At 48.3% G+C, this 13,239-nt stretch overlaps 1 protein-coding gene across 3 annotated transcripts; it reads left to right on the forward strand.

Moving 5' to 3' along the window:
- Positions 1–1,795: 1,795 nt before the first annotated feature.
- TCEANC (transcription elongation factor A N-terminal and central domain containing) lies at positions 1,796–12,824 on the forward strand. 3 transcript variants are annotated; one of them, XM_059158109.1, is made up of 3 exons: positions 1,796–1,925; positions 4,038–4,164; positions 9,936–12,824. In XM_059158109.1, exon 3 carries the CDS (start codon positions 9,944–9,946, stop codon positions 10,955–10,957), a length of 1,014 nt encoding a protein of 337 aa, XP_059014092.1. In that variant the 5' UTR covers positions 1,796–1,925; positions 4,038–4,164; positions 9,936–9,943; the 3' UTR covers positions 10,958–12,824. The 3 variants fall into 3 exon arrangements, with proteins under 3 accessions (XP_059014092.1, XP_059014093.1, XP_059014094.1); XM_059158110.1 differs by lacking the exon at positions 1,796–1,925 and adding an exon at positions 1,932–2,017; XM_059158111.1 differs by lacking the exon at positions 1,796–1,925 and adding an exon at positions 2,441–2,556.
- Positions 12,825–13,239: the final 415 nt, after the last annotated feature.

A 13,239-nucleotide genomic window follows, 5' to 3' on the forward strand; every position in this document is an offset into this window, starting at 1 on the left:
TCTTTCAGATACTCGTTCTTTTAGAATAGTAGCTTCCAATGCTCTACTACGAAGGAACAAGTAAGAAGGCAGTTTCAACACCATCTATGATCAGGGATGCTCTTCGGATGGCTCTCAGATCACACAGCTACATTAAGATGGGGACTATGGCAGCGTTTGCTGGTAGCAAGCACCAGAACCAGACCTCCGCTAACTTACAGCAAAGGGAGGTTATGGTAAGGAAACAGGAGCGTGCAGGTGCATCGGAAGACCAGCAATCCAGCCTTGGAAATGGGCTCCAGGGCTGGAAGCCAAGCTGTGGAAAGAAGCCATTGCTGATCAGCATGCCAACGTTACTAGAATGATCTCTCACCATACTAGTCTCCACATTACTCTGCTCAAAATTCACATTCCAGGGAGGGGTATGCAGTAGGCCCAGCTTGGTCCTGTAGCTGGCCCCTGGCTAGGGTAGATGGCAGGCCCAATTGGCTGTTCAGAGGTAGGCTGAAAGCTGGGCGGCCCAAGTCCACCAAAGTCCGCCACTTGGACCCCATTTCATAAAAGCTGGTCTCGAGTACATGTAATTGCTCCAGCCTGCCTAGCAATTCAATTAAATTTACTCCCCCCCCAAAAAAGTTGTTATTTATATATTTAAGAGAGAGAGAGAGAGAATGAGCAGTGGGGAGGGGCAGAGGGAGAGGGAGAAACAGACTCCCCGCAGACCAGGAAACGGGACAAGAGGTTTGATCCCAGGACCGGGAAATCAGGACCCCAGCCCAAAGCCTTTGCTTAACCTCTGAGGCTACCCAAGGGCCCCCAAGATCCTATTCAATAAATTAGATTTATAGGTGTCTCACTTCGTTCTTGTGTTAGAAACAATCTTAAAACAGTAGCCTTTTTCTCTGCTCAGCAGGGAGCCTGCTTCCCCTCTCTCTCTCTGTCTGCCTCTCTGTCTACTTGTGATTTCTCTCTATCAAATAAATAAAATCTTTATTTTTTTTTAAAGATTTTTTATTTATTATTTATTTGACAGGGAGAGAAATCACAAGTAGGCGGAGAGTCAGGCAGAGAGAGAGAGAAGCAGGCTTCCGCTGAGCAAAGAGCCCGATGCGGGGCTCGATCCCAGGAAACTGAGATCATGACCTGAGCCGAAGGCAGTGGCTTAATCCACTGAGCCACCCAGGCGCCCCTAAATAAAATCTTTAAAAAAAAAAAAAAAAAAAAAACAGTAGCCTTTTGATAGAATATATTCAATGTACATTCTATTATATATTGTGGGCATAGATGAAAGTATTATTTCTGGAAACAGACATGTAAATCTATACTGAAACTGGAGATAAATAAACTTCCTACAATTAAAAAAAAAAAAAAACAATAGCCTTTTGAAAATAAAGTCTCTAGTTTTACCATCGCTTTGATTTTATTGGACCCTTGCAGGGTAAGAATGCATACAGGCGAGAAGTGCAGGACGTACGTGGCTACTTAATGAATGATTACTATTTCCATATCAACTGATGTGTGCCAGGGGTGCAAGAAATACTTGCCGAATTAATTGCTGCACTAAATGGCATTTTTGGCCAAGGTTTTGTCAACATTTCGCTAAGCAATGTCTTGAATGAAAGCAGAATGCGTATGTCGTAGAGTAGTTCAACAAACTCTGCAGCTGAAAGGCATTACTAGGGGTAATTTCTTCCCACGCACGCCCTGCGCCCAGATTGTCAGCGAGGCCCGGGGGCCACCGGCAGCCACGGATGCGGGAGGATTCACCGCCGCTAGCCGCTCTGCGCGGACACCATTTACCTAGCACGCATGCGCCAGCGCCCGAGGCCAGCCTTCTCTAGTCTGCGGGCTTGGATTGGTTGAGCCTTGGTGGTCCCGCCCCGCGTACCGGAAACTCGCCCCCGACGCCGAGGTCTCCCCACACTTCCGGGCTTCTGCGCTTCTCGGTGAGCGGCGCCGCGGGTTCTCCGGTGTGTCAGGCCACCGGTGCTCGGGAAAGCCCACCACTGCCCCGGGGGGTGCCCTCGGTTTGTCCTAGGTCGGGTAGGCCCGATTGTACCCTCGCCCCTCTTCTCCCCCTGAAGTCGCTGGGTGGGCAGCCCTCTTGGGACCGCCGCCGCTCCTGTGCGGGGTGCCAGGTTGGCACCCCGGGACGGCATGCAGCAGGCTTCGCTTGTCGCCGCGCCCCACCCTCCGGAACCCGAACCCGGGCCACAGCGGGCCCTTGGGCTGGTTCCTTCCACTCAATGTGCCAGAGATCATTCCAACTTGAAAGGGCAGTAGCGCAGTGTTGAGGGGCTGTTCTGAAACGGCGGCGTCCCAACATTTGGCATCAGTTCTTCATTTGGGGAAGGGCCTCCCTGTGTGGCTGGAGAGGTGTACGTGACTTAATGACTAGAAACAGAATTTCTCTTTGATCTCCCCTCTCCCCGGGGTTTAAGCCAGATGGGTGCGACCTACCCGTATTAGTTAAATTTACAAGCTTTTATATGCATTCAGTCAACAGATCGATAGGACCTGCTCTTGCTCGCCACGTGTAAACTCTTTTTGATATGCATTTAGAACCTAGGGGTACAGGTGTGTATGTAAACATTACCCATATTAGCAGATGCTCTAGAACTGTGCTGTACAATAGGTAGCCACAAGCTACACAGGCTAGTGAACACTGGAAATGTGCCTATTCCTAATTGAAATGCGTGGTAGCGTCAAACAGGAAATTTTGGAGAATTAGTATGAAGAAGAGAATGTAAGAGATCACTAATTTGTTTTTATCGATTCCATGTTGTAATGGCAGGATTTGGGACACACTGTTTAGGTAAAGTGTCATGAATTTCCCCTGTTTATTTTTTAACGTGGTTACTAGAAAACTTTAAATTGTATCTGTGGCTTGTGTAATATTTCTTCTGGATAGCACTGCTTTAGAAAGGGGTCAGCAGATAAGGGCCTGCACCAAATCCAGACTGCCTGTCTTTGAAAAAAGATTCACTGGAGCAAAGCCATCCCCATTCTTTGATGTATCGTCCGTGGCTGCTGTTCCTGCTGCAAGAGCGGTAGAGCTGAACAGTCCGTGCAGGGGTCCGATGGCCTGCAACAGCTGAAAATATTTACTGTCTGCCCTTTTATGCAAAAAGTTTGCTGGCGCGTTGCTCTAGAACAGTGCCTGGTATGGTGGATACATGTCACGTAAATCTTTTTTTTTTTTAATTTTATTTATTTATTTGACAGACAGAGATCACAAGTAGGCAGAGAAGCAGGCAGAGAGAGAGGAGGAAGCAGGCTCCCTGCCGAGCAGAGAGCCTGACTCGGGACTCGATCCCAGGATCGTGGGATCATGACCTGAGCCGAAGGCAGAGGCCTCAACCCACTGAGCCACCCAGGCGCCCGACATAAATCTTTTAATGATAGCCCTGTGTCATTGTCGGTCAGACTTAACTGTGTGACAGGCATGGCTGTAAGGAGTTTATAAGGATTATCTCATTTATTCCCATATGAATTCGAGGATGTGGAATTTCTCTGATTTTGTACATGAGGAAATCGAGGCACAGAATGGGCAAGAAACTTACCAAACATGCTTAACACCCCTCACTTCCGCGAGCTATACCGCCTTGACCCTCCTTATCCACAAACGCTTGATTTCTGGAGTCTGCGCGTTTAGCCCGCAGTGGGCACCACACGGCCGCTGCTGCCCTTTTTTTCCCTCCTTTTGAATGACTTTTTGAACTAGAATTAAGATGAGGTTGGCACCCCTGGAAGAAGCTGAGGGACACTGGGCTTCGGGGTACAAGCAAGCTGGTATGGAGTGAAAAGAATGAAGCCCACGAGCAGAGAGGAGAGGGAGCTCTCAGGATGTTCTTTTCTCATTTAACAACAACAGCAAGAAACCTCCTTGTTGAGTAATAGGAAGCACTGACCAGGTGTTTGCCAGGCATGTCTCAGCAAAAGAAACACATCATTCTTCTAGGGTCTTGTGGGCAAGGCAGACAAAAAAAATTTTAATGTGATCCATGCCATGAAAAAAGCCACTGCAAACATTTGATTTTTTTTTTTTTTTTAAACAGGCTTCCTCATCTGTAAGACGGAGGTAAGCCGTCTACCTGACTCGGGCTCCTCGTAAGGATGGAGAGGACGTGAATGTGGATGGCACGTGGAGTTCAAGAAATGCACCTTGTCTCCTGCTGTTAAGAGGTAAGGGAGGGCGTGGGTCCAGGGAATTGGGTGCCTCGTAACACTTAAAACACTGCACCCACCGGCTGTAATTGTAGAGAAGCTTCTCAGGTGAGCGGTGCACAGCAGGTGGTTTTAATCACTCCCAATGGAGCTCGTCAGAGAAATCCAAAAACAGAAGTTCCATACATTCAGTCTAGGAGCAGGTCCGGAGCCATCTTTGGGCTGGTTGCAGTGTAACAGTCCTGCCACGGGATGGCCTCGTGCCCGTGTGTACAGGGCAGTGGTGGCAATTCTGGTTAAAACCAGAGTCACCTGAACAGCTGGGACAATACCCAGGCCTCCGGTCAGGGATTCTGATCCCTTTCTGTCTGGGACGAGGCGCTGGCATTGTTTCTGTGTTTGCTGTTTAATTTCTCCAGCTGATTGAGGCTTAGAGTCAGACTGACAGCCACTAGTGGCGAGAAGTAGGCTTGGCCCAGGGAGCTGCTGACACAGAGGCACAGAGCCTCGAAATGGGCAGTGCCTGTCGCGGATCAGCGAGGTCACGGAGGAGGCAGGAAGGTGGCTTTTTATCACTTGGCCAAGGGCCTCGGGGCTCCATCCTGAGAGCAGACGAAGCCTCTGAAGGGCTTTAAGTGGGAAGATGAGGGGATGTCTTGCTGAGGTCTGTACTAGAGGATGATACCTCCAAAAAAAAGGCGTGAGTCAGGGCAAATGCAGGGAAGAAGCAGTTAGCACCTGCCAGATGATAGGGAGCCCAGCCGAGCTTCTGGATTCCCCCTCTGAGTGGCCTCTAGCAGCTGTGTCTGTCCTTCGGAGACATGGCCCATTTTCTGTCCGTATTCCTTCCACTGGGCTGTCGGCTTCCTCAAGACAGAGAGGGTCTCTTTAGGCTCAGCATCTCATATGTCCTACATACATGATAAATGTTTATTGAATGAACTCTGTAGAGCTGTAAACTGGAGACGCAACTTAGTCTTCTTATGGCAATGCTCAGAATTTTGTATCTCAGTTGCTTTTACAGTATACCCTCCTGGAGCAATAAATGCTTTATATCCACATCAGTCTCCCACAGGGGGAGCAGAAACTTTGACAGCAGTTAAATGCTGTTAAACGTATGGAGGAGGATGGAAAACAGTATGGCGGTTCCTCAGAAAATTACAAATAGATCTACCGTGTGACTCAGCAATGCCAGTCCTGGATATTTACCCAGAAGCATTGAAAAGGAGGGTCCTGAAGAAATATTTGTGTTCCCATGTTCATAGCAGCATTAGTCACAGAGGCCAAAAGGTGGAAGGAACCCACACGTTTATTATGAATGGATAAGGAACACGTGGTCTGTACCTACAGTGGAGTATAAATGATCCAGGACACAAGCTCCAACACGGGTGACCTTTGAGGGCGTTATGCTGAGTGACATAAGCTAGACCCAGAAGGCCAAATGCTGTATGAGCCCACTCCCGGGCAGCACGTAGTCAATGGCAAGGCAGAAGGTGCAATGACGGTTGCCAGGGGTTGTAGGGGAGAAAGGAGTGGGGAGCCGCTGATTAGTGGGTACAAAGTGTGGTTTGCAAGAGGAGAGGAGTTCTGGGAGTTGACGGCACGACAAGGCGAATGTACTGAACATACGCTTACAAATGTTTAAGATGCTAAGTCTTATGGTACGTGTGTTTTACCACAACTAGAAATGAAAAAGGAATACGGAGGAGAGGTAACTAAAAGGACATAGGAAATAAAGAGCAGAGTGCTTATGCCTGCATATATGAATGTCTATAGATTTACCGACGTGAAGGAAAAGTTCCGCTGCTGAGACAGACTGCCGTGCTCACTGCACTGAAGCCCCAAAGCTACAGGGTCCGCTTCAGGATCTCCTTGAGACTCTGCCCGTTCGGTGGGAAATTCTGACCTGAGTTAAATATTGCCTAACTTCCTTGTGGGCGCTCGAGGCCTGTCTCTTATTAACCACCTGGCCAACACCCGGCAAACTTCCAGCCTGATTTCTTTGGTAGCGATTAACTCTAGGACGAATACAGAGTGCAGGCGAGAGGACTGTTTTCTCGTTAGGAAACTTCGCAGCAAGCTGGGCAGGGTTCAAGTGTATTAAGCAGCTTGAAACCTTATCATGATGACTTACTTGGCTGCCTGACTTCCAGATCCCGGGACGTTGTGAGAAATGTTCAGTAAGGGAGGCCGTGTATTTTTTTATTTTTCGGTATTTTTACCTTGCCTGTTCTTAGTTTGCTGAGCCTTTGATCCTTAGGAAGACCTCCTTCACTGCTTGCAGGTGGAATTGTAAAAAGCTAAAACAATGATCTTGAAGTCCTGATACTTGATAATGATAAAAATAGCCTCTTAAGGGCGCCTGGGCGGCTCGGGCAGTTAAGCATCTGCCTTCCGCTCCGGTCATGATCCCAGGGTCTTGGGATCAGGCTCTGCTTCCGTCTCCCTGCTCAGTGGGGAGTCTCCTTTTCCCTCTACCCCTTACCCCGTTCTCAAGCTCGCTCTCTCTCTCTCTCTCTCTCTCTCTCAAATAAATAAGTAAAATCTTAACAACAACAACAAAAAACCTCTTGCGATCCTGAATTGCCGGCTCACCCAGTGACTGCCCAGGTTGTCTACATGCCGGCACCCTCTGGTGGCAAAAATGCCAGACTCGCAATCTTGGTCATCCTTGAGCTGGTCCAGCAGGGAAACATCGATAGGAACCTCACAGTTGTGACCAAGGCTGTGTCTGTCCCAGGGGAGATTCAGCTGGTTTAGATTCAGCAGTAGTCCTCTTAGGAAATTGTCAGTGCTAATCTGGAGGCGAAGCCACAGGTCACGTAGCACCGTTAATGATGCTCCGATTCCAGAGGGAAGGTAGAAGAGCATTTACCGTGCCGTTTTCCAATAGGCAGACGTTGTAAATATCTGGAGTTTACTGGGAAATGATATCGGACGAATCACTTTTCTGGTTAGGAAAATAACACATGCTCATCACGCAAAATGTGGGGAGAATAAAAGAACAAACAAAAAATCATCTAAAATCTTGCCATTCAGGGTCGCCTGGATGGCTCAGTTGGTTAAGCCGCTGCCTTCAGCTCAGGTCGTGATCCTGGAGTCCCGGGATCGAGTCCCACGTCAGGGTCCCAGCTCCACGGGAAGTCTGCTTCTTCCTTTGAGCTTCTCCCCTCTCATGCTTGCTTGCTCTCTCTCACTCTCTCTCTCTCTCTCACTCTCTCTCTCTCAAATAAATAAATAAATAATCTTTAAAATCTTGCCATTCAGAAAATGTCACTGTCTGAAATTTTGTATATTTGTTTCTGACCTTTTCTCTTCACGTGGGATTCTTAAATGAAATTTGGATCAGACTCTATATGCTGTTTTTAAATAACAACTTTATTCAGATACAATTTATACACCATACAATTCACGTCCTCAGAGCGTACACTTCAGTGATGTTTAGTTTGAAAAAAAACAGTTGTGCAGTTCATGACCACAGTCAGCTTTAGCGAACATTGTTCACTTAACCCAAGAAAAACTCCTCACCCGTGGGAAGCCGCCCCCCTTTCATTCCACACCACTGGTTCCCCCCATCCCTCCGCCCCAACCCTAGTCGACCACCAGTCTATTCCCTGTCTCTGTAAATTTGCCTGTTCTGGACATTTCATATGAATGGAATCTTACAATAGGGGGTCTTCTGTGTTTTTAACTAGCTTCCTGCTTTCAAGGTTCATCCCTGTTGTATATATCAGAATCTCCTGGGTCCTTTCTGTTTTGCTAAATACTGTTCGATCGCGTGGGTAAGCTACATGTTTCTCCATCAGTTGACTAGCATTTGGGTTGTTTCCATTTTTTGGCTATTAAGAATAATGCTTCTCTGAACATTTCTGTGCAAGTTTAACCATTTGCGACCTCACAGTTTCTTCGGAGTTGGAAGAAGATTCTTACCCAGACAGCTTCTACATCTCTCGTTTCCCTAAAGTATATTTATAAAAGTCGAGTCACCTGAAAGAAAAGGACACTGCATTTTGTGGAACTTGTCAGATGGTTTCTAGGGAGACTGCATTGATCCTCTCCGTGCTCTCTTCGGTGTTATTAGACTGTGTGCTCAGTGGTGGACATTTTTTAAGCTTTTACTTACTTAGAGAGAGTGTGAGCAGGGGGTAGGGCAGTGGGGGAGGGAGAGGGAGACTCTCAAGCTGACTCCCTGCTGAGTGCAGAGCCTGTGACAGGGCAGGATCCCAGGACCCTGAGATTAGGACCAGAGCCGAAACCAAGAGTCAGACGCTCAACCTACTGAGCCGCCTAGGCGCCCCAGCGATGAGCATTTAATATCAAATGCTATGAAATGGAAGCCCGTGAGTTTTTTAAAAGACAGGGTCCCTGCCATTAAGATGCATAAGTTGAGGGGCGCCTGGGTGGCTCAGTGGGTTAAGCCTCTGCCTTCAGCTCAGGTTATGATCTCAGAGTCCTGGGATCCAGCCCCACATCCGGCTCTCTGCCCAGCAGGGAGCCTGCTTCCCCGTCTCTCTCTGCCTGCTGCTCTGCCTACTTGTGATCTCTTTCTGTGTCAAATAAATAAATAAATAAAATCTTAAAAAAAAAAAAAAAAAGATGCATAAGTCCATATTTAGGCCAGATGGGCAGGTGTAGATCCAGGGGTATTAGGTAGCAAGGTTGTGTACATTATGTGGGGAGAAAAATAGCCTGGGGGACCTGGATGGCTCGGTGGGTTAAAGCCTCTGCCTTCGGCTCAGGTCATGATCCCGGGGTTCTGGGATCAAGCCCCACATCGGGCTCTCTGCTCAGCGGGGAGCCTGCTTCCTCCTCTCTCTCTCTCTGCCTGCCTCTCTGCCTATTTGTGATCTCTGTCTGTCAAATAAATAAATAAATAAATAATATTTTTTAAAAAAAAAAGGAAAGAAAAAGAAAAATAGCCTGGTTAGATAAAGTAAACATTGACCTGTCCAGGATGGGATTCCCACAGATATAATCATCAAGCAACGTTTTGCATCTCAAAATTAAACAAAAAAGTTAATGGAACCAAACTGGCCTAGTGACCAGCTGGTCCAAAGTCATAACTTGTCCATAACTTGTCACTTAGTCTGAACCCTCATCCTGCTTTTCAGAAGGCTCCAATGTCAGCACAGTGCCCGTGGACTCCTGGGGCCCATCAGGTCTGCTTCCGGCCACCTTGCCACCTTACTGCCTTACGATTTCTTCACATTCCTTGGGACATTAAACAGCATCCCCTTACTGCCCTGTTTCTCATTCTGTTATTCAGAAAAGTACCACTTAAAGATGATAAAATCAGTAAGGAGTTCAGCTCTATAGCTGAGTGTGGGGGGAACAGTCCAGCCTTGCTCTGACTTACCCGTCGTTGCTGACCCTGGCACGATTACATGCTCAGCGTGACCACCAGAGTCGATCCAAAGCAACCGACCGATCCGGATCCGGAAAGATCATTGATTTGTAAAATTTGGGATGGGAAGAAGTTCTAGGGATTTTCCCGCGAGCTTCTTACAAGCAACCATTAATGCAGAACCTGGTGGCAGTGCTGCCTTTTTTTTTTTTTTTTTTCTTTTTTCCAACAACCCAGACTCAGCCTTTTGAAACTGAACCAGACCACAACGCAGATTCCATTTGCTAAGAGGTCCCGCCCACTTGTGTTACATAACTCTTGCAGAAAATGCCACGTAGGTGACGGGCAGAAAGCCCTCCTCCACTCCCATCAGGAGGCTGCAATTGGCAAGCCCAAGCTTAAAAAAAACAGAAACCCAGAAACCTCTTTTCTCTTTTCTTTGCAGCTGCAAGGATGTCTGAGCAGAGGCAGGTGGCTGCCAGAGCCTCCCTTATTGAGCAACTGATGTCTAAGAGGAATTTTGAGGATCTTGGCAACCACCTTGCCGAGCTGGAGACTCTTCCCGTGACCAGAGAGCATCTCCAGGAGACGGCCGTGGTCAGGGCGGTGTACAGCGTCCTCAGAAACTGCCCTACAGTGGCGTTGAAAAAGAAAGCCAAGCGTTTGCTGTCAGAATGGAGGGCACTTCATAAGGATCTCCACTTCTCACCGAGGGACAGCCCTCCATCTCTCCCTCCCAGTAGAACGGAAGAAAAGCCCGGACTTCCTCGTGACCCAAGTCAGGATGAGCTGTCAGGCGGCTCCAGTTCTAATTCATCGTCCCACGGTGTGGCGGGAGCCCTGGAAACGCTTGTGCCTGAAAATAGCACGAGTCACATGGAGCCCAGAGGGGAGCATCTCGGGGAGCCACCGGACCCCACCGCACCTGTGAGAGCCAGATGCACAGAGCTCCTCTATGAAGCCCTAACGAGTGCTTGCACAGAGCAGCCCAAGGCTGATGTGTGGCAAGACTTGGCGAGAGAAATTGAAGGGCACCTTTTTACCCTTCACTCGAAGAACCTCAGAAAGTACAAAACTTGCGTTCGAAGCAAAGTTGCCAACCTGAAGAATCCCCACAATTCTCACCTGCAACAGAACTTGCTCTCTGGGACCACGTCTCCGAGAGAATTTGCTGAAATGACGGCGTTGGAGATGGCAAGCGAGGAGCTGAAGCAGTTGAGAGCCTCCTACACGAAGTCTGCCATACGGGAGCACCACCTTCCCCAAGCTGCGGGGGGCACGCCGACCGGGAAAATAAAGTGCAGGCGCTGTGAGAAGTTCAACTGCGAGGTCACCGTAATCGCCCGAGGAACGCTCTTCCTGCCAAGCTGGGTGCGGAATTCAAATCCAGATGAAGAGATGATGACCTACGTGATCTGTAACGAATGCGGGGAGCAGTGGTACCATAGCAAGTGGGTGTGCCTGTGACTGCCAACGAGTGCTCTTTGAACCAAGAACCGGAGCGGTTCCCTTTCTCTGGGCACCACCCTTTTATTCTCGGTCTTTAAAATCTTACACACACTATAGTCTTTTGTGCGTGTTTTGTTTTGTTTTTGTTTTTGTTTTTAAGTTTATTTGAGGGGCGCCTGGATGGCTCAGTCAGTGAACCGTCTGCCTTCGGCTCAGGTCGTGGTCTCAGGGTCCTGGGATTGAGCCCCGGATCGGACTTCCTGCTCGGCGACGAGTTTGCTTCTCCCTCTGCCTCTGTATTCTCTCTAATTTTTGCTCTCTCTCCGATAAATACATAAAAATCTTAAAAAAAAAAAAAAAAGATTTTAATGTGTTTATTGGAGAGAGAGGAAGATAGCAAGAGAAAACACGAGCAGAAGGTAGGGAGAGGGAGAAGCAGGCTTCCCACAGAGCGGGGATCCCAATGCGGGGCTCGATCCCAGGACCCTGGGGGAGAGAGTAGATGACTGTCTGCTTTGTGGCCGCTTAGCCCTTCGCAGTACTGAGTGTGGTTGAGAGCAGGCCCTCTAGAGTGTGTTAGAAATGCGGAGTCCCAGGCCTCATACCACTGAGTCCTAACTCTGCGTTTTGGGAAGATCCCCCGGTGATCCCGTTCAACGTGTTCTGGGAAGTGCTGCTTTCTCAGTAGGCCTGCGGTCCATGGCAGGGCCTGTACATGAGACTTATCCGGGAACTTTGACAACCACTGATGCTGGGGCGTGGGACCTTTCCCAGAACACTTGAATCCAGGGGCACCTGGGTGGCTCAGTCATTAAACCTTTGGTTCAGGTCATGTGGGATTGCCTGGGCGGGCTCCCTGCTCCATGAGAAGCCTGCTTCTCCCTCGCGCACTCCCCCTCCTTGCGCTCTCTCGCTGTGTCTCTGTGAAATAAATAAATAGAATCTTTTTTTAAAAAAATTGAATCTAGGGGCGCCTGGGTTGCTTAGTGGGTTAAAGCCTCTGCCTTCGGCTCAGGTCGTGATCCCAGGGTCCTGGGATGGAGCCCCGCATCGGGCTCTTTGCTCCACAGGGAGCCTGCTTCCTCCTCTCTCTCTGCCTGCCTCTCTGCCTACCTGTGATCTCTGTCTGTCAAATAAATAAAATCTTTTAAAAAAATAAATAAAGGGACGCCTGGGTGGCTCAGTTGGTTGGACAACTGCCTTCGGCTCAGGTCATGATCCCGGAGTCCTGGGATCGAGTCCCGCATCGGGCTCCCAGCTCCATGGGGAGTCTGCTTCTTCCTCTGACCTTCTCCTCGCTCATGCTCTCTCTCTCACTGTCTCTCTCTCAAATGAATAAATAAAATAAAAAATAAATAAATAAAATTTTTAAAAAATTAAAAAATTGAATCTAAATGCACGGGGTGCAACCCAGGCTTTTTGAATTCCTCAAGTTGTTTTGAGATGCAGGCAGAGTCGAGAACTCCTCACACACAGGCTCTCGAGTGATTGTCTCGCAGCCTTAAGAAAAGAATGTCGCTGTGCACTTTATACCTGAGGAAACAGATCTCCAGAGGCGCTGTGACTTGGCCGAGCCAAACAGCCTTGGCTAGCCTGGCTGGAACCACTTGCACAGTCTCCCTCCGAACTCACCGTCCAAGACCGCCTTAGCTCTGACTTCCGAGAAACAAGTTCCTGGCGACATGGGACAATCGGATAACCAGGGCTTTGTTACTTTCCCCTCTCTTTCCTCACTTGTCTCTCCCTCAAACCATGAAAGTTAGCCTCTGACCCCACAGTTAGAATTTTGTTTCAAGTCCTTCTGCCTTGTCAGAAGAGTTGTATGTTTATTTTTTAGTTTTTCTGAACAAGTTCTCTCAAGTCTATAAATCATGCATGAAATTGAGTCTCTGATTTAAGGGAGTCTTCGTATTCTCAAGGCCTGTGAGTTTAGATCCATAGAGGAGGAAAAAAGTTCTCCTAGGCTCTGCAACTGGGGCCCTGCAAATTAGATGGATAAAAGACAGATTCCCAAGAGAAAAACCATTAACACGCAGGACACGATGTATACAGAAGAAACTCATGATGAAGATTCCAAATGGGTGGTTAGAACTTGGGCTTTCATAATAGCATCTTAAGAAAGAATGATACATTTGTAGAGAAAGAACAAGACAAAGGGGGCTTGAGGCTTATAGGGGCAGCAAACTGGGAGGGCACATACATGGCGGGGACTAGTTAACGTAATGGTTACTTAGTAAGGTTCCTTGGGTAGACCGTTCTTGCTGTCATCCTGAGAAGGTTGTTACCGTCTTCCAGATACA

The sequence above is a fragment of the Mustela lutreola genome, chromosome X (assembly GCF_030435805.1).
Source record: "Mustela lutreola isolate mMusLut2 chromosome X, mMusLut2.pri, whole genome shotgun sequence".
Taxonomy (NCBI): domain Eukaryota; kingdom Metazoa; phylum Chordata; class Mammalia; order Carnivora; family Mustelidae; genus Mustela; species Mustela lutreola.